This window comes from Colossoma macropomum, unplaced genomic scaffold, assembly GCF_904425465.1.
Source record: "Colossoma macropomum unplaced genomic scaffold, Colossoma_macropomum, whole genome shotgun sequence".
In the NCBI taxonomy this organism is placed as follows: domain Eukaryota; kingdom Metazoa; phylum Chordata; class Actinopteri; order Characiformes; family Serrasalmidae; genus Colossoma; species Colossoma macropomum.
In genome coordinates this window covers 1556859-1577894 of record NW_023494791.1, presented here as the reverse complement: position 1 = coordinate 1577894, position 21036 = coordinate 1556859, and the positions used below count along the sequence as shown (strand labels likewise).

The 21036-nt window shown below is 40.0% G+C and overlaps 2 protein-coding genes across 3 annotated transcripts in view; both read left to right on the top strand.

The window, feature by feature from the left end:
* The window catches only part of mertka (c-mer proto-oncogene tyrosine kinase a), a 66432-nt gene extending 59671 nt beyond the window's left edge, over positions 1-6761 (top strand). The window contains exons 17-19 of the mRNA XM_036573629.1: positions 500-659; positions 2977-3113; positions 6036-6761. Of these exons, the coding sequence (XP_036429522.1) occupies positions 500-659; positions 2977-3113; positions 6036-6471 (733 nt within the window). The 3' untranslated portion in view covers positions 6472-6761. The remainder of the gene's footprint in view (positions 1-499; positions 660-2976; positions 3114-6035) is intronic.
* A 3191-nt stretch (positions 6762-9952) lies between these two features.
* Positions 9953-21036, top strand: part of tmem87b (transmembrane protein 87B) — a 28219-nt gene continuing 17135 nt past the window's right edge. For both annotated transcript variants that reach the window (XM_036573626.1, XM_036573625.1), the window contains exons 1-8: positions 9953-10119; positions 14978-15038; positions 15188-15279; positions 15384-15518; positions 18876-18929; positions 19023-19067; positions 19204-19297; positions 19540-19601. In XM_036573626.1, the coding sequence (XP_036429519.1) occupies positions 9982-10119; positions 14978-15038; positions 15188-15279; positions 15384-15518; positions 18876-18929; positions 19023-19067; positions 19204-19297; positions 19540-19601 (681 nt within the window). In that variant the 5' untranslated portion in view covers positions 9953-9981. The remainder of the gene's footprint in view (positions 10120-14977; positions 15039-15187; positions 15280-15383; positions 15519-18875; positions 18930-19022; positions 19068-19203; positions 19298-19539; positions 19602-21036) is intronic.

The following is a 21036-nucleotide window of genomic DNA, read 5'->3' as shown; positions in this document are numbered from 1 at the left end:
AAGAAGATTGTTCTATGTAGAACCAAGAAAACTCAAAACCGTTTGCATGATTAAATGGTTCTCTGAATGGTGAAATGGTTCTTCAGATTGATGGGAGAGTGTTGTATATGCTTCAATAAAGCACCAAAAAGGGTTCTGCTGTTACGCTGGTTGGTGCTATAAAGAACCATTTTCAACATATTCTCTATCAATCTGAAGGACCATGTCACCATGCAGAGAACCCTTTTTATAAGACTATCTAACTTATTTCTAGATATTATTTACTTGTTTTACCAATACAGTGAGATCATTTGGCTTTCTAAAGTCAATTAAACAAAACAATGCCTAAAAATAAGTTAAATAATCTTAAAACAAGGTCACAACAATCTCAAAATGAAAAATATTAGATATATGGATTAGATTTAAGAGAATTTCACTTTATAAGACACCATTGTTGCAGTGTATATAATTTGACCGCTGTATAATTAACCTTATCTATCCTTTTTTTCTCTTCCTCCAGGCTGCGTGACGATATGACCGTTTGTGTGGCAGACTTTGGCTTGTCGAAGAAGATCTACAGTGGAGATTATTACAGACAGGGCAGAATAGCCAAGATGCCTGTGAAATGGATCGCTGTGGAGAGTCTGGCAGATCGAGTCTTCACTGTGAAAAGCGACGTGGTAAGAAGCAGCTTCCTTTCTAAATGGAGTTATGTTATCAGTAAAGTTTGGGGGGAGGAGCATGGCTGAAACCCCTCCTTCTTCCAGTCTAGCATCCTATAAATTCACATCCTCACCTTCTGTTCCTGTGACGAAGTGTTTGCAGTCCCCTCCGCCTCCCCATCTCCTCCCTGTTCCTCAGTCTTGCATCAGTCCTACTACAGCTATGAGGTGGTCTGGCCTTCTAGCTACAGGCAGAAGCTGCCCAGAACTCCAGCCCAAGTTCTCAGAGCTGTCCCCCTCTCTCAGTCAGACTTCCCTCATACTACCACCGCCATGTTCAAGGCATCATCTGAACTCACAAAATATAATTAGTATTTGCTCATACAGCCACTGTGAACAGCTCACTGTGAAAATGACAAAAGTGAACACATGTCCACAGTCCAGTGGTCTTAAAGGGTAATTACACTTTTTTTTCTTTTTCTGCGTAGAGGTGGGCGAAAATATATATACGGAGCCCCTAAGGGGCCGTGGTTAAAAAAAAAAGTTAATGACACTGCGTTCCCTCACAAAAAAATCCAAGATCAACGTAAAATTCACTGAGCTGCTCCGTCTCTGAGCTTATACAAAGCACAGCTTTTGCAAGCGAATGCAAACCGAGTGTCATTAGCTTTTTTTTAACCACAGCCCCTTAGGGGCTCTGTAAAAATATAACATTGCCATACTTGAAAAAGATTTTCAGAATACACGTCATCAAATATTTTTTTACAGATATCTGATCAGCTGAAACAGAAAAAAAGAGCCAGCAGTGCTACATTTAAAATATCCTACCAAACACTGTGAACACAGTGATGTTTATTCAGTATTTGGCACTAAATCCAGTTAAACAGACTAATTTTTCTCTTTATAATGAAACATGCATTTGGCCAGAGTCTACAAGCACTGACGATACACATGATATGTTCAGTAAGGTGTATTGGATTGTGTTGTGACATAATTAACCATGATCACAATATGTATATTATCATATTTCCCGGCCCTATTTCTGCATAATTAAGTCGTTAAGATGTAAACGAAGTCATTCATAGTGGTTTGGTGATGTATAGTCCCTATAGAAGTTACTGAGAGTAAACTAGACGTAGTCGTGCTCTTCTGAGGAGAAGGTCAGGTTTATTTTGAAGATGTTGTCATACAGAGGTGTTTACAGATCACCAGTTTGGTTCCGTCTCCCACAAACAAAGATTATAACGAGTGTTATCAGCCTCAGTCTTCTTGCTCTAAGTCTCAAGGCTATGTACCTATGATAGAGAGACATAGGAAAAGTACAGAACATTCTAAGGTGACCCGACAGAACGACTGATCTGATAAACAGAGTCCGACAGAATAAGCATACAGGAGTTACACAATTAGCCACAATCCAGCAGAGTCAGAACTGTTCACAGTGGTGGTGATAGGAACCAGACGTCCACCTCTAAAAGCTCCTCACAGAAAGTTCCTACAGTAAATGGTTATGAATTCACTGCCTGATGACATTGTTTACAATAGTTTTGGCCTAAAACATTTATTTGTAAACTCATTCATGGTGGAGGGGTACATGCAGGGTGTTATGAGGCAAAACAGTCTCCTGAGTTTTTTTTTTTTTTTCAGACTTGTCTGTATTTTATCACCATTTTCAGCATTATTTGTCATCACTGTCCAAAGAAAAACATACATCTCTAAAATAGTAACTTTACAGGAGAAGGCAAAAACATTTTACGTGAACATAAAGTTGATGTAAAGAGGCTTTACTGGTCCATTCATATCACTGCTGTCGGAAGAAAACCTTTTATCTTCATTTTTTGACATAGTTTGAAAATACCTGTGGCCCTTTACGTTGTGTGTAAATTTAATGAAGAATGGGCCAAAAGAAATAGTCTAAAATTACTTGGAAAAAATTCTGGTTCCAATGACTTACATTAAAAGTGAAGTAGCGTTTTTCCTTCTCCTGTAAAGTTACCATTTTGGAGATACGAGGTTTTCTTCCGACAACAGCGACATGCTATTTTTACATAATGTAAAGAGCAGTTTGTTTGCTTTTACATCATCCTTTAATACTTAGTGTGTACGTTTAGTGTTTTCCCTGTTCTAAAAACATTTCTCTACCTTATTAGTTCAGTTTTATGCCAATACACATGATTTAGCTCATTAAAGCAGAGATGTTTAGTTAAATTGGGGTGTTAGAACTAAATCCTTCCAGGATTCAAGACAGCTAATACTGAACAATGCTGTAAATATACTGAGGAATGTAATGCAAAATATAATCTAGATTTACTGCAATCACTGTCTTGTTTCTTCACAGTGGGCGTTTGGTGTGACCATGTGGGAGATAGCCACTCGAGGCATGACTCCGTACCCAGGGGTCCAGAACCATGAGATTTATGACTACCTGCTGGAAGGCCACAGGTTAAAGCAGCCAAACGACTGCTTGGATGAACTGTGAGTGTCTGCTGTTGTTGTGTGTGATTCAGTAAAAATACCTGTCCAGGTGCAAATTCCCCTCAGCACATCGTAGTTATTTCAGTGGAGAGCCGTACCACACTGAGCTTAGCCAATCAGGTAACAGTAGACAAGCCTTCAGTACAGAGCACTGTGGCTCTCTCTCTTCTCTCAGTCCATTACGTAATAAAGTAAACGTCTGGTTTTATACAGAACTGTTGACTGAAGATTTGGAGGGATGTTCGATTGGATGAAGTTTAAGATAAAACAAAATTTAAACCGTACTGAGCTCGTTAGTTGCTTACGAAGGTGGCTAGCTTGCTAGTGAGATTGAGCGAGTTAACATTCCAGGTTGTGTGGATGACGGACGCATTCTCAGAATTATAAACGCGTAAACAGCTCATCGTCACCGTCTAAAGAAAAACAAGCATCTCCAAAACGTTTACAGTTTACAGGAGAGGGCAAAACGTTCTTTACTTTCAGGGTAAGTTAATGTGAGAAGATGTTACACTTGTCAAGTGAAATGATCTTAAATCTAGTCGATATGTCTAATATTTCCCATTTTGAGATGGTTGTGCAGTTATGAGGTTATCTAGCTTATTTCTAGACATTTTTTACTACTTTTAGGTCATTTTATCAAGTAAAATTATCTCAGTATACTGGCAGATAATTCAGCTGGTTTCAACATATTTCTTAAATCAAGCACAATTATCTGCCAATTGTAACGTGCGACCAGTAAGCAGACACTCGCGGATGTAAAACAGCGAAGAAGCTTTACTTGGGGATTCAAACAGAGATATCGTCGTCAATACACAGGCATGGGTCAGTTCCAGCGTAAGCAACAAAACACAGAAGGTGATCATAACAAAGTGGGGTAAGGCAGATCAGAGTCCAAAACACAGGCGAAAGTCAAAAACCGAATATCCAAAAAGGGCAAATCCGAAAAGCAGAAGAAAAACGAGAAACAGAGTCAAAACACAAGGTTGAAACACAGGAGATCAAAACCAGAAAGAATGCTCAGTAGTTTCACTAGGAAAGCAATACCTCGCACTGAACCTGACTATAGCCCGGGCTGATATACTAACTAAAACAGGTCATGTGAGAAAACGTACAGGTGAAAATGATCAATATTCAGGAGAACTAGAGCGGTGATAGGCTGCTGATGATCTTTCCAGAGTCAGGTGATGAGGCGGAGGATTCTGGGAATCGTAGTTCTGAGGCTGGCTGGCCGAATACGTGACACCAATACATACAAGAAGTAAAAAATGTCTAGAAATAAGCCAGACGGGCTATATTAATCTTACAACAATCTCAACAGGAGAAATATTAAATTTATCTCCTTTATTTAGGATAATTTTACTTGACGAGATGCCATTTATTGCAGTGTATTCCAAGCGCTTTTGGAGCATTTCTATTGGTCGAATCATTGTGAAATTTTCACACAATGTAAATAATAGCTGCAGTGCTGAAATAAAAAAATTGAGATTTTTTTTTTTGGACAGCGATAATATGTGTGCAGCTCAGTCTCATTATAAGCTTCTGTGTATGCGTCACACTGGGAGCGACGCGACACGACAAAGCAGCCGGAAGTCTTTTATTTTAATTGAGAGCCAGCGACACAAAACGAGCGATCTAAGCCACGCGAAGAAGTTCAGCTCTGCCTCATGCAAATGAGTAGTGACACAGGGTGGTAATAACCAATCAGAAAAGACGTTCTCGCTTCCTTTCTCACTTTGTTAACAATCTGAGTAAAACTACTAAGCATTTCTGTCCAGCTGGAGTTGTGAAATAAATAAAATAATAAAATTGTTTTCTTAATTTTGATTGATTTGCTTTCAAATATTTGCGTCAGCTGTGATGTTAGTTAATAAATAAAGTCTATGCTGGCTGAGTTCTGAGTTCTGGCTTTTAAAAATGTAGTTTGGATCACCACAAAATCCAGTCGAGCTTCCTGCCTGACTGCTCTCGCCTCGAAATGCCCTTCAGCTTCTAACACTGCCCGTGTGCTCAGGGTACAGACAATTCGGACCTGTGACCTCGTCATAGACTACTCAGATCTGGATTGGGATCTGATTTGGAAAAATGTATTCTCTTCATTTAAAAATTTTGCCCATCAGCCGATACACTATAAATGTGCACACAGATTTTATATAACCCCTCGTCAGGCATTCCAGATGAAACTTTCCACTGAGAAACTTTGCTCTAAATGCTCTTTAGATGCTCTCAGAACATTTATTCATGTTTTCTGGCTGTGCCCTCCAGTGCAGCATCTCTGGGAGACGACAGCTTCATTGCTTGTTTCTCTTCTAGAAGTAGATCTGCCCTCATATCCTGCTTTGTTTCTGCTCAGAGAAAATAGTAATGGCTTTTCTGACAGCAGCGAAGAAAGCAATTTTGAAATTGAGCGTGCTTCTTGCTTTATTTTATGGATGTCCTGGTTCTGGAGCTGCCACTGCCAGACTGAATGCTGTGGTCACCTTGTCTGTGGCAATTAAAGATCTGGGACAGGACCCTATCTAATTGAATTCATTTTAATCAACCGTGCATCTTTGTTTACGTCTGTTTGTTTCTTGGATTGTCTATTTTTGTACTGAAAATGCTTAATAAAAAGATTTTCATCAACAAAAAACAAAAACACCCACCAGCGACAAACTAAAGGCCGCCTCGGTGACGCTGAACAGTTGTAGCGCTGGCGATGTGCAGGCAGGGTAACAGCAAACAGCGTATCAGATTCTCAACAGCCCCAGATATGTTCAACACGGTACCTTAACCTCTATAACAACATAGAAACGCCCCCCGGTGGCGAGCAGAGAGATCCGGTGCAGAGGAATGCAGCGAGAAAAAGTGCAAGTGGACACGAACCGTATCATAATCAATTATAATTATAGCATAGTCTAAATACCATCTGCTCACATTTTGTAGGTACAGCATCATGTTCAGCTGCTGGCGCACTGACCCCATGGACCGGCCGGACTTCACGAAGGTCAGGGAGATGCTGGAGAAGCTGTTAGAGAAGCTCCCCGACAGCTCCAGCAGGAACAACATCATCTACATCAACACCAGCTTCCCTGAGGAGGAGCCGCTGGCAGAGGCGCCGCTGGAGGGCCCCCTCCTCACCTCCTCGCCCTCCTGCAGCCGCCAGGCCGCCGACCCGTCCGTCGTAACGGCAGAAGTCCACTCTGCCGCGGAGGAGGACGACCGTTACGTCATTGTTATCTCCTCGGAGGATCCTGCTGCCGTAGCGGAGAGCAGCACTCCTCTTTTAGCCGAGGACAGCCGGGAGGCGGACAGTTCGGGCACTGTTGGGGGATTATCGGAATTCCAGCCATCCTCTAGTGACACGACACACTTGCTCTGAGACATTAAGAGGCTCAACACATGGGGGAAATAATGCAACACTGCAAAACATGACGTCTTAACAAGTGGAATCATTTTAAACGCTGTAGAAATGTCTCATATTTTTCATTTTGAGATGGTTTAGGAATATTATAATTGTAATTTAACCCATGGTTTCATATTTATTACACTCTTAGCAAAAAGCGTTCTATATAGTACCAAAACGGGACCTTTTTTATTACTGCAGTAAAAGTAGAAGTTCCTCCCTTTAGACCTCCACTTGAGTAAAAGTACAAAAGTGTTTGCCTTCAAATGTATTTAAGTATCAAAAGTAAAAGTACTGAAAGATTAATTATGACTTTAATGTCCTATTATCATTTTTGTAACAAGACTCGCTTCATTAAACTCATTTTAGGTGAAAATACTCCAGTGTCTCTCTTGGTAAACCAGTCTTTTAATAGAGTCATTAATTAGTGACGCTGATGTCTATTAAAATTATCATCAGCACAAAACACTGAAGGCAAACAGTTTCCATCAGGTAGAACCGAGTGGCTCTGAAATAACTGCGAACAAGCAAAGTTTTAAGATTTATGAAAACTTGCTTTAAACTCAGGTTTCAAAGAACTCAAAGGGTTCTTTGTGTGTTCATGGTTCTTTATAGAACCGTTTACTATAGAACCCTTGAAAAACCATATTTTTAAGTGTACAACAAACAGAATTATCTGCCAATGCAGTGAGATTATTTTACTATATAACTTTATTTCAATCCAGTAAAAAAAAAAAAGTTTTGCAATAAGTTAAATAATCACATTATAAGGTTACAATAATTTCAAAATTAGGAATATTAGGTATATTCACTAGATTTCAGATCATTTCACTTGAGAAGATGCCATTTTTTGCAGTACGCTGGGTTTGTCCAGCTGATACAGATGTGTTTGGGTTTTAGAGACAAACTCAGAAGTGAAGCAATGATTGAAGTAATTCTACACTGAAAAAAATGGTATCATGTCAAGTAAAATCATCTTAAATATAGTCAATAAATCAATATTTTGATTTGAATAGATTGTTGTAAGCTTAATTTAAGATTATTTATCTTATTTCTAGGCATTTTTACTTGTTTTAAGTAATTTTATTAAGTAAACCAGCAAAATGATCTGCCAATATAGTGAGATAATTTTAATAAAATTACCTAATAATGTCTGGAAATAAGATAAACAATCTTAATAAGTGCACAAACATCTCAAAATGGGAAATTATAGACATATCGACGAGATTTAAAATGATTTCACTTGACAAGATACCATTTTTTGCAGTGTATTGCAGTTCGAGAGAAGTCATCAGTCATTTGTACATATTTTTTAATAACTTTTCGAGCACGGGTGGCCACAGACCATAACTTTGACAGATTTCCTGTTTATTTCTGGTAATAGTCTGTGTACGACAGAACAGGCAGTAGAGATCAGGTTGAAAATGCTGGCGCTCTCACAGCTCCCTGTGGAAAATGCACCTTCTGAGTCCAGCTGGTGTAAATGGTGTAAGATATCAGGTCTGTTCAGCACTCGACAGCAGTCTGTGCAGATGTAATGGACCCTATCTGCCCTTAAAGGTGTTGTTTTTAGGACTCTGCTGCTGATGAAGTTTGGCCAGTGTTGTAAAGTGTAAAGGAGATTCTTTTACTGCAGAATAGAAGTCAAAATCTGATGTACATATGATTAAATATGTATATTAGGTATCCATTTGTATATATGATGTACATAGGTATGTGTACATGGTCCAGATGTTTATATTTTCTGTTCTTGATAAATGAAAAAAGCTTATGTCTGAAGAGTTTTTTGTAATTGTACCATTCAGTGCGGTACTTGGTCACTTAATCCTGTGAGTGAAATTAATTGCTGTAAATCTTCTGATTATTAAAAACATTCCTGCATTTTTTTTTGTATTTTATTTATTTTTCCCTCATTTATAACATTTATGTGGTTTTATGTAGCAAAAAAGAAGCCATGATTAATTTTTTTTCATGATCATTTTCCAGCCTCACTTTATCCCTTAGCAAATACTTAGCAACTTCTTAGCAACCACCTGGTAATAGAGCAACACCTTAGCAACCACCTGGGAATAGAGCAACCCCCTTGCAACCACCCAGGATACCAGCACAAATACTTAGCAACACCTTAGCAGCCACCTGGGAATAGAGCAACCACCTAGGATACCAGCGCAAATACTTAGCAACACCTTAGCAACCACCTGGGAATAGAGCAACCACCTAGGATACCAGCACAAATACCTAGCAACACCTTAGCAACCACCTGGGAATAAAGGAACCACCTAGGATACCAGCACAAATACCTAGCAACACCTTAGCAACCACCTGGGAATAAAGGAACCACCTAGGATACCAGCGCAAATACTTAGCAACACCTTAGCAACCACCTGGGAATAGAGCAACCACCTAGGATACCAGTGCAAATACTTAGCAACACCTTAGCAACCACCTAGGAATAAAGGAACCACCTAGGATACCAGCGCAAATACCTAGCAACACCTTAGCAACCACCTGGGAATAAAGGAACCACCTAGGATACCAGCACAAATACTTAGCAACACCTTAGCAACCACCTAGGATACCAGCACAAATACTTAGCAACAACTTAGCAACCACCTGGGAATAGAGCAACCACCTAGGATACCAGCACAAATACTTAGCAACACCTTAGCAACCACCTGGGAATAAAGCAACCACGTAGGATACCAGCGCAAACACTTAGCAACACCTTAGCAACCACCTAAAATGCCGTAGTAATTGTTTGGCAACACTTTAGCAACCACCTGGAAACAGACCAATCAAAATGTCTTATTGTGATTTTTCTGACCAATAGTGCGATTGCGATTTAAATAAAAACTGTTTTGTATAAATTAATCTGCAGGCCTGCTTTTTGGCCAAGACGACCAAAACATATTCTGTTTCTGGCATGAAGCTTAAATGTTGAGTGGATCAAACTAGGTGTGATGGTTGTGACGTCACACATGCAGAACCTGGGTGTTTTGCTGCTCCTGACTGGTGAGCTCATCTACAGGCAGTTCACATGCTCTGTGCTATTAGCCTAAATTTGCTCCATTCAAAGCTCACCAAGACAACAAAAATGAACATGGCTATGAAGTGTAATTCAGTGTAATTCATTTTTGTAAATATTTATAAGCGCGTTGATAATGCCTTGTGACTATACATATAGCATGTTATGAATGTGTTTATAGATGCTTACATTCATAGAAATTTCTATAAAATTTCTTTATCTTAAAATTACTGAAATTCTCAAACTCTATTTTTTCTCGGGAGGATGTTATAAACGCAAGGAACAGGGAAGAGACCGAGCCTAATTCCAGGAGACCTCTGTAACAATTCCGATGCTTCCCTAATATGCTTGTTGGAACAGACGTGTCGGGCAGGTGCGCCTCAGGTGAGCTCGTGACGCGCGCACGCGCACGCGCACGCGCACACACCGTTCCCGACTTCACTGACAGCAGCGGAGCCACGATGGCGTGTGCGGAGTGTTCCGCGTTCCTCCAGAAGATGCTGTGGTTTTCTCTCCTGTCCTGGACTGTATTCAGCTGTTTCTCCAGCGGAGTGGACGCCGCTCCGGAGGCCGGACACTGGACTTCGACTGTCAACAGTGTAAGCAGCGACTCAGAGAGCCTGATGATGGACGGACGGGCCGCGGAGGGAGACCTGCTACCGAGCCTGGCTAGCCGGAGCAGCCGGAGTGTCCGCTTTCATAGCGGCCAACATTCAGCTTTAGCTGCCCTGCTGCTCACCGCGGGGTCCGGTCCAAACAGAACGTGGTTCGACAGCCTCATTTAGCTCGTTTACGGGGCGGCAGACTGTAAACACAGACAGCAGGACTCGCTTCGCCGCTGTTTAGCCCATTAGCTTAGCTTAGCTTAGCGCGCTGGCAGGCTGATGTGGCGTTTCCAGTGGGAGCTAGCATTAGCTAGGTTAGCTAGCCTGCTGTGGTGACTTTAATTACGTTTCTTTTTTACTTTTAAGCGGTTTTATTCAGAGCCAGTGCTGTTTCTTACACAGAGAGAGTGTCTAATCTTTTGTAAACATCGTCTCCTGTTTATTTCTCTCACGATCGCCTGTCAGAGCGAACTTCTGTAAGCTTGTTTTTAATTCTAGAAATCGTCCAAAAGCCCTAAAAACCCGTTTACACCACTGAAGTGGGATATAAAACCGTTAATAAGTCCTAATAATGAGGAAGCTTTCCGTAATTATCACTTAGCATGTCATAATAATTGTCACACGATAACGAGAAATAATTCGATTGTGTGAAATGATAATCAAAATGATCATATTATTATGAGAAAGCCTTGTTGTGAGATGCTCAGTCGTTATTATGAGATATTAAGTCATCATGAGATTGAATGTCATTATAATGAGGTGGTTAGTTACTGTTGTGAGAAATGAAGTGATGATTATGAGCTGCTAACTCTTATGAAATAATAAGTCATAATTGTGACAGACTAAGTAATTATGAGAAGGTTAGTCATTATTGAGATATTAAGGCATAACTATGTGATTGAATCTCACTTATAATAAACAGCCATAATTATGATGATATTAAGTCATAATTACGAGTCATAAAATGAGAAATTAAGTTGTTATTGTAAGATAGTAAGTCATGAATATGAGAAGATAACTCATCATTGAGATGCAAAGTCATAATTATGAGAAGGTTAGTTACTATTCTGAGAAATGGATAATTATGAGATGCTAATTCTTAATTATGAGATATGAAGTCATAATTGTGACCGACTAAGTAATTATGAGAAAGCCATTATTATGAGAAGCTTAGTCATTATTGAGATATTAAGTCATAACTATGCGATTAAATCTCATAATTATGAGATGTTAATTCATAGTTGAGATATTAAGTCATAATCATGACATACCAAGTCATAAAGGAATAAGTTATTATTATAAGATAGTAAGTCAAGAATATGAGAAGATAACTCATCATTGAGATATTAAGTCGTAATTATGAAATTGAATGTTATTATTATGAGATACTAAGTCATACGTTTTAGATGGTTAGTTACTATTATGAGAAATTAAGTGATAATTATGAGATGCTAATTCTTAATAATGAGATATTGAGTCATAATTATGACAGACTGAGTAATTATGAGAAAGTTATTATTATGAGAAGCTTTTATATTAAGTCAAAACTGTGCCATTGAATCTCACTTATAAGAAACAAAGTCATGATTATGAGATGCTGATTCATAGTTGAGATATTAAGTCATAATTATGACATACCAAGTCATAAAATGAGAGATTAAGTTATTATTATAAGATAGTAAGTCATGAACATGAGAAGATGACTCATCATTGAGATATTAAGTCATAGTTATGAGATTGAACGCCATTGTTATGAGATACTAAGTCATAATTATGAGATGCTAATTCTTAAATATGAGATATTAAGTCACAATTATGAATTTGAATCTCACTATTATGAGAAACAAAGTCATAATTATGAGATGCTAATTCATAGTTGAGATATTAAGTCATAATCGCGACATACTAAGTCATTATGAGAAAGTAAGTCATAATATGAGATATTAAGTCATTGTTATAATGCCCAATGACAGCTGGGATAGGCTTCAGCACCCCACCGCAACCCAGAAGGATAAGCGGTTTAGATGATGTATGTATGTATGTATGTTATAAGATAGTAAGTCATGAATGTGAGAAGATAACTCATCATTGAGATATAAAGTTATTAAGTATTATGAGATACTAAGTCACCAAGTTATAGTTATAGAATAACTTGAATGTTTTCATTATCATGACTTAGTAAATGGCTGTATATTTTTGTCCAGTGGTGGAAACGGCCTTCCCTACAAAGCCGATACGACAAACTCTAACCAAACATGAGTTTTTCTGCCAGTGTTATAAAACATGCCTCACGGTTTATAGGTTTATAGGTTTATAGGTTTACTACATATTTATTGCATTTCGCAGCTGTGTATTTAGTTCACAGGAGTGCGTTATGAACTAAATATGCATGGGTACATGATTAAAAAGAAGTTTTCCACTGATTTTTCTTTTTTTGTTCGATTAAAGAGATGTAAACAAAGTCATTCAGAGCAGTTTGAATTGAAATGATGCATTTTAGAAAAACTTTATTACAGTGGTGGTGATAGGAACCAGGGGTCGCCATGACTACAACACAGATATAGACATTTTATTTACTATCCAGAACCACCAGTGAACCTACACGAGTCTTCTGAGTTCATATGGAATGTTGATGATGGAAAATAGTGGAAAATCTGAAATAATACGTTTTCTTTGGGGACTATTTTGCCTCACAGCGCCCTGCATGTATCCCTCCACCATGAATGGAGTTTAAGTTCTCAAAGCTATCATAAAACAGTGTCTCAGTCATCAGGCAGTGAATTCATAACCATTTCATGTAGGAACTTTCTGTGAGGGAGCTTTTAGAGGTGGACGTCTGGTTCCTATCACCACCACTGTGAACAATTCTGACTCGGTAAGTTTCTCTAGAACGGAGCGTTTCACACCAAACCGCTCTGAACGACTCTGTTTACATCTTAACCTCTTAACTATGTGCACTTTTGAAAAATTGGTGGAGTTCCTCTTTCAGTTATCCGTATATTTGGCTGGCTAACAAGTCTGACAATTGGGCAGTATCCCAAATGGACCCCTGCTCCCTACATAGTGCACTATATGAGTGGCATCTACACCCAAATAGTGCACTGTATGTCCGGTATAGAACTGTGCATGTGTTAAAATCCCAAATCTCTCTTTATTAGACATGTTATGCACTGCTTGAGTGCAAGAAATTGCATTTAAAGACCTACATATGGCACCATGTAGGGAGCAGGGATCTGTTTTTTTGAGATTCTGCCTTTTAATGGTAAACTACTTGCTGCTTAGAAGATGTTTTCTACTTTATACATCACTTTAACAAGGCGTTAAGGATGTTGACAGACCTCCAACCACTTGGTAGCTGTTTGGACTGTCAAATATGTGTTTTTTCTCACATGTTTACTTTCAAGGTGGTGTATCAAATATTTAAAGACACCGTTTTTCCGTGTGCACAGTCCAAAAGATATCTGGTAGCTCTCTTTGAAAGCTGATGCTTCGGCTCAGCAGCGCGGCTGTAAACGTCTGAGCTCAGTTGAACCTGTTATATTGGCTGATTGAATTGCTACACTGCAAAAAAAGAGAGTATTTTCTCAAGTGGAAGTGCCTTTAATCTAGTCGATGTATCTAATATTTCTCATTGTGAGTTTGCTGTTAGCTTATTATAAGACTATTTTACTTACTTTAGACATTTTTTCTTGTTTTAAGTAATTTTGCTAAGTGAAATTCTCAGTGTTGGCAGATAATTTTGCTTGTTGTAAGAAATGTGCTTGAAACCTGCAAAAGTATCTGCCCTACAGTGAGATAATCTTAATAAAATCATCTAAAACAAGTAAAGTTAATGTTAATGTAAGTAATTAAATAATCTTATAATAAACTTATTATAATCTCAAAATAAGAAATATAGTGTATACACTGATCAGGCATAACATTGTTTCTACACTCACTGTCCATTTTATCAGCTCCACTTACTATATAGGGTCACTTTGTAGTTCTACAGTTACAGACTGTAGTCCATCTGTTTCTCTGATACTTTGTTAGCCCCCTTTTACCCTGTTCTTCAGTGGTCAGGACCCCCATGGACCCTCACAGAGCAGGTACTATTTGGGTGGTGGATCATTCTCAGCACTGCAGTAACACTGACGTGGTGGTGGTGTGTTAGTGTGTGTTGTGCTGGTACGAGTGGATCAGACACAGCAGTGCTGCTGGAGTTTTTAAACACTGTGTCCACTCACTGTCCACTCTATTAGACACTCCTACCTTGTCGGTCCACCTTGTAGATGTAAAGTCAGAGACGATAGCTCATCTGCTGCTGCACAGTTTGTGTTGGTCATCCTCTAGTCCTTCATCAGTGGTCACAGGACGCTGCCCACAGGACGCTGTTGGCTGGATATTTTTGGTTGGTGGACTATTCTCAGTCCAGCAGTGACACTGAGGTGTTTAAAAACTCCAGCAGCACTGCTGTGTCTGATCCACTCAGACCAGCGCAACACACACTAACACACCACCACCACGTCAGTGTTACTGCAGTGCTGAGAATGACCCACCACCCAAATAGTACCTGCTCTGTGAGGGTCCATGGGGGTCCTGACCACTGAAGAACAGGGTAAAAGGGGGCTAACAAAGTATCAGAGAAACAGATGGACTACAGTCTGTAACTGTAGAACTACAAAGTGCACCTATATAGTAAGTGGAGCGTAGAAACAAGGAGGTAATGTTGTGCCTGATCGGTGTATATATATTCACATGATTTAAGATAATTTCACTTGACTCCTTTTTTGCAGGGTATAATATCTTTGGTTCGGGAGGCTTGTGTCTTGCATTACCATCTCATTGTCTCATAATTATTTCTTTCCTCCAGACATCAAGACCCGTGATAGTGAGAAAGTCCATGTATAAGGGCACTAATATCCAACTGAGAGGTAATGTTTACCTTTAATAGAAATAATAGCAGTGAAGATGCAGCAAATGTGTTTATGTATAGGTTGTGTGCTAAGAAACAGGCGTATTTGACTGTGGTGTAAATTTGTTGTAACTGTCCAAAGGTAATGTGGTATTTTCCGTTTTGCAGTGGCTTCTTTTAGCTGTCCAGAGGAAGTCTCATTTACCATCAGGTGGTATTTAAAGTGCTATCCGTGCCACAATGAGTACGTCAACGTAGAGGTGAGCGCTCTGCATGTTTGTTATCAAACCACAACCCACAGAGTTTGTAGATATGTATGTATTAAATGTCTCTTTTTAAGGTTCAGTTTTACTTCTGCTCTCAGGAAATGTATGAGAGGACAGCGCTGGGTCGGGGAGAGAGTTTAGACCCCAACCCTCTTGGAGAAGGAGAGTACATCGAGCATAAATACAGGACATTAACCTGCAACAGTGGGATGCAGCTCTTTCCCACTTTCAACGTGAGTCAGCGTGTTCTTTCATTTAATTTATTTTCATTAAACGGTAATTTGTAGCTCTACAGTTACAGACTGTAGTCCATCTGTTTCTCTGCATATTTTGTTACCCTGTTCTTCAGTGGTCAGGACCCCCACAGGACCCTCACAGAGCAGGTACTATTTGGGTGGTGGATCATTCTCAGCACTGCAGTAACACTGACGTGGTGGTGGTGTGTTAGTGTGTGTTGCGCTGGTCTGAGTGGATCAGACACAGCAGTGCTGCTGGAGTTTTTAAACACCTCAGTGTTGCTGCTGGACTGAGAACCAAAAACATCCAGGCAACAGCGTCCTGTGGGCAGCGTCCTGTGATCATTGATGAAGGACTAGAGGATGACCAACACAAACTGTGCAGCAGCAGATGAGCTATCGTCTCTGACTTTACATCTACAAGGTGAACTCACAAGGTCGGAGTGTCTAATAGAGTGGACAATGAATGGACGCAGTGTTTAAAACAAACTGTGCAGCACTGCTGTGTCTGATCCACTCACACCAGCGCAACACACACTAACACACCACCACCACGTCAGTGTTACTGCAGTGCTGAGAATGAAATAGTACCTGTTCTGTGAGGGTCCTGTGGGGCACCAACCCCCACAGGTTGTTTAAGCACTTAGGGTTGCGGTTTTGTTGATTTTCTAAGTGTGAGTAATACATCCTCTACGGATAACACACACTTCAAAGCACGATTATTATTTATTTGCTGAATTTAATATATTTTAAAAAAAAAAATTTAAAAGTTGTGGCACAGTTTATTAGGGATGTGCCGATTCTGAATTTTTGGGCCTATTCAAGTTTCTTCACAGCCAAATTGGCTGATTTTTATTAGCCTTTTTAATATGAAGCTTAGCCTGTGTGGGGCAAATGAACACATGAAACACACTAGAACATTTTCTGCAAGTCAAACCTGATATATAAACAACATTTTATTTGCTCTATATTGGACTGAATTGGCATTTAACATTTGTCACTGTAAAATATTAGCCACTATAAATACTTAATCTAATTAGTTTTACTCTTGGCACAGTACATTCCGGTAGATAGGGTTCTTCTGGCACCTACCAAGCCCAGACTCACCCATCAGACTGCCAGATAGTGAACCTGATTCATCTCTCCAGAACACGTTTCCACTGCTCGAGAGTCTAGTGGCGGCGCTTTACACCACTCCAGCCAACGCTTGGCATTGCATATAGTGATCTTAGGCTTGTGTGCAGCTGCTCAGCCATGGAAACCCATTTCATGAAGCTCTTGTCGCACAGTTCTTGTGTTGACGTTGCTTCCAGAGGCAGTTTGGAAATCTGTAATGAGTGATGCAACAGAGGATAGGCGATTTTTGTACGCATAGGCACTCGTTGGACCTGCTCTGTGGGATTGTTGTTGCTGTTTTTGCTCCCAGACACTTTAATTTCACAACAATAGCACTTAGTGTTAACTGGGGCAGGTCAAGCAGGTCTCTTCGGTACGACACATTCTACTGCCATTGTTTACCTATGGAGACCACATAGCTATGCTCTTGATTTTATACATCTGTTAGCAGTGGGTGTGGCTGAAACACCTGAACTCAGAAATTCACCATCATAATCATCACTTTTATTTAGATAGTGCCTTTCTCATGCTCAAAGAGGCTTTACAGTCAGGTGCTTCACAAAGCAACAAAATATATAATCAAAAATAAATTAAACAACACACCCAGCTGTTACCATCGCTGGCGGGATGGATTCCCCAGACCATGGTAAAGAGTCACTTAGCCCGGAAAGAATCCTTATCCATGGTAAAGGTCTCACTCTGCCTGGGGGGCCCTGCAACTACAGCGTGGCATCACACAGGTTGCCGGCCTGAGAAGCCTTGAAGGTCGGAAATGTCTTTAGCCACGAAGGTGTAGCATTTTCATCCGGCCAAACACCAACAGTCCAGGCAGCCTCATAATTGCAGTGCCGCGTGACCCAACGGCCGGCCCAGGCAGCCACGTAGCTGCATTGTAGCATCGCTCGAAAGACCAGCCCAAGAAGCTTCAGTAAGGATGGGTATCATTAGGATTTTATCAATACAGATATTGATACTGATACATCTTAACGATACTCTTATTGATACTACTCTCCATAACTTGGTGCGAAGTTACATTTACATTTACGGCATTTGGCAGACGCTCTTATCCAGAGCGACTTACAATTTGATCATTTTTACACAGGTAGGCGAAGGAAGTGTTAGGAGTCTTGCCCAAGGACTCTTGTTGGTATAGTGTTGGGTGCTTGCCCAGGCAGGTGATTGAACCCCAGTCTACAGCGTAGGAGGCGGAGGTGTTACCCACTACACTATGCCAACCCTGGGTATCACGCCAGCTCACACTAAGCTCAAACTTAGGCTACTGAGCAGTTAGCAATTTATTCTATGCCAGCTGTTCAATTTTAATTTAGTACAGGCTCAGCTTAATATCACTAGCCACGTTTACATGCAGCCTAGTAATCCGTTAATAATCCGACTAATAGCTCAATCGGAATAGAATACGTCCATGTAAACACTTAAATCGGAATAGTCTAGTCTAATTGAGGCCATTCGGAATACAGTTTCTATCCGACTGTTCGAGGTGGGTAATCCTGTAAATAATCCGTTAAATAGAAGAATAATATCCGTGTAAACGCCTGTATCTGATTACATTCCCTATCAGAAAGTTTAAGTCCGTTCTGATCATGTTCGTCACGTCATAGTGAAAGTTTATACCGTTCAACATGGCGGAGCAGAAACTGGTCTGCAGAGGAGACGAAGTTCATGCTCTGATCTTTAAAAGACGGCGGTGGGACGGACGTCCAGCTTATGTGTCACAGGACACGACGTCTTCCTCTCGGCCTTCTTTGATAAGAATGTGAGGTACGTTTTTCGGAGTCTGACATCATTTTAAAGTAATTAAAAACACAAACGCGCCAGCTGAAAACTCGTCTCACTGACTGGACCTCACATGAGGTTCGCTGTCATGGTAACGCTTACACTAAGTGGTTCTACACGCATACACATCATTTTCGATCGGATTACTTGTAGTGAGCACGTAAACGAAGATTTTCCATCAGATTGTTTAATAGAGTGAGCAGATAAACACTTCAGTCTTAATCTGCAATTAGAATGTATTCAATTCGGTGCTGACCAGTCAGGAACTGGTACCAGTTTCACCAGTCATATTGCACCAGCCACTTACACCAGAACATACACACCATTAGGAGGGTTGTTCATATACTTTAAGCCATATAGTGTAAATCCATATAGTGGCTGGGGGCATCCAGGAGAAATCCGGAACCACTTAAAAAACACCTTTTTCAAAATCTTCATTTGCAGAAAACAATAGCAGAGCCGAGGACTGTGGAGACAGCAAAGGAGGGAGAAACTCATGTGAGAACTACAGTTAACACATCTGACTTAATTAATGACCACAGAGCATGTTTGTGTTCAGCTTTCTGACGTGTATTTTGTTCATTGTTTCAGGATGCCAACTACACAAGGTGGCTTACAGGAGAAACTGGAGTTGGGGTAAAGCTCATTTTTCCCTTAACACCTTCAAAAAAGACAGGATTTTAATAGAAGTGTTGTTGTTTTTAATCTGTGCCTGAGAGTTTTGTAAAGCTGCTGTAAGTTTCCTACCCAGCTTTCTGTTTTCTCCGGAAAGGATCATGTCATTGCGACAGCGTGGAAAGATGGACCCTATCTCCTTGTGGTAGTGATCCAACCTGATAAAAAAGATACCAGCTGGAATTTAACATGTAAGCCCGACACTATTTTTTTCAAGTCTTTCATTTTTAAAATTTAGTTTAATGATTTAAGGTGGAAAACTTATTTTACTAGTACTGATCATAATAATTGTAATAATAACAATAACACTAACAATCACAGTAACAATAATAGTAATAATAAGAGTAGATTTAGATTATGCTTTATTTTTAATTGTGCTTACTGTTGTTAAGAGTAATATGTTTAATATGTTTTGTGCTTTATGTTGTTACAGTCTCTGTGGTGATGAAAGGAGCTCATGGATTCATTTCAGTCACAGAATGGCCTCTTATGATTGTGAGTATCTCGCCATCTCTTTCTTCGTCTTCTTTTTCCATGAAATTATCTTATCTCACTGCACATAGCATTGTGTAGATGATTTGTCTTTGTTCAGGTGAACAAATTTTGAGTTTTTGTGCACCCTCCCTGTAGGCCTTCTAATGCTAAAGATAATTCTAATATAAATGCATATCCTGACTCATTTCTGTACTCTTTTACCTTACCTTGGGTATTCAAATAAGACATATGGTTTGGAATTAAAAAAATATGGAAAGTAGAGAAAAAAGTACACGAGTGCAGTCGTATGCAAAAGTTTAGGCACCCCTGGTCAAATATATGTTAAGTCAAGTAAAAGTTTATTTATGTGGCACTTTTAACAACAGGCGTTGTCACAAAGCAGTTTTACAGAAATATCGGGGTCCGAACCCCCTATGAGCGTCACCAGTGGCGACAGTGGCAAGACAAACTCTCTTAAGAGCAAGAGGAAGAAACTTTGAGAGGAACCAAGACTCAAAAGGGGAACCCGTCCTCCTCTGGACCACACCAGATAGCAAACAGTAACACAAGAGCAAAAAGAACAGATAATAAGGTTTTACCATTAATTTAAAATATTTGGAGTGGTCCTTTGTAGATGATTAATAAGATTATCAGTAACACATCAACGACATATCAGTCAAGAAGCAGCAGTGAAGCACCTGAATGCACTGAAGTAAATATCTTGTAGATGTTCTGTTGATACATTACTTACATTAAGTAGATGTATTGTTAATGTGTTACTTCCATTATGCAAAACCTAACCTTACCAACTTTACGCAACACCTAATCCTAACCCTGGTCCTAACCCTAACCCTCACCCTGGACCTAATCCTAACCCTAACCTTAACCTCAACCCACAACCTAAATCAAACCCTCAGCCTGGACCTAATCCTGACCTTAACCTCAACCCAAAACCTAATCCTAATCCTCACCCTGGCCCTAATCCTAACCTTAACCTCAACCCAAAACCTAATCCTAACCCTGGTCCTAATCCTAACCCTAACCTTAACCTCAACCCACAACCCAAATCTAACCCTCACCCTGGCCCTAATCCTAACCTTAACCTCAACCCAAAACCTAATCCTAATCCTCACCCTGGCCCTAATCCTAACCTTAACCTCAACCCAAAACCTAATCCTAACCCTGGCCCTAATCCTGACCTTAACCTCAACCCCAAACCTAATCCTAACCCTCGGCCTGGACCTAATCCTAAACCCTAACCTCAAACCAAAACCTAACCCTCACCCTGGACCTAATCCTAACCCTAACCTTAACCTCAACCCACAATCTAATCCTAACCCTCACCCTGGCCCTAATCCTAACCCTAACCTCAACCCAAAACCTAATCCTAATCTTGACCCTCATATGTTGTTGACATGTTACTGAGAGTCCGTTGAGTTTTTGTTTTCATCTGAAA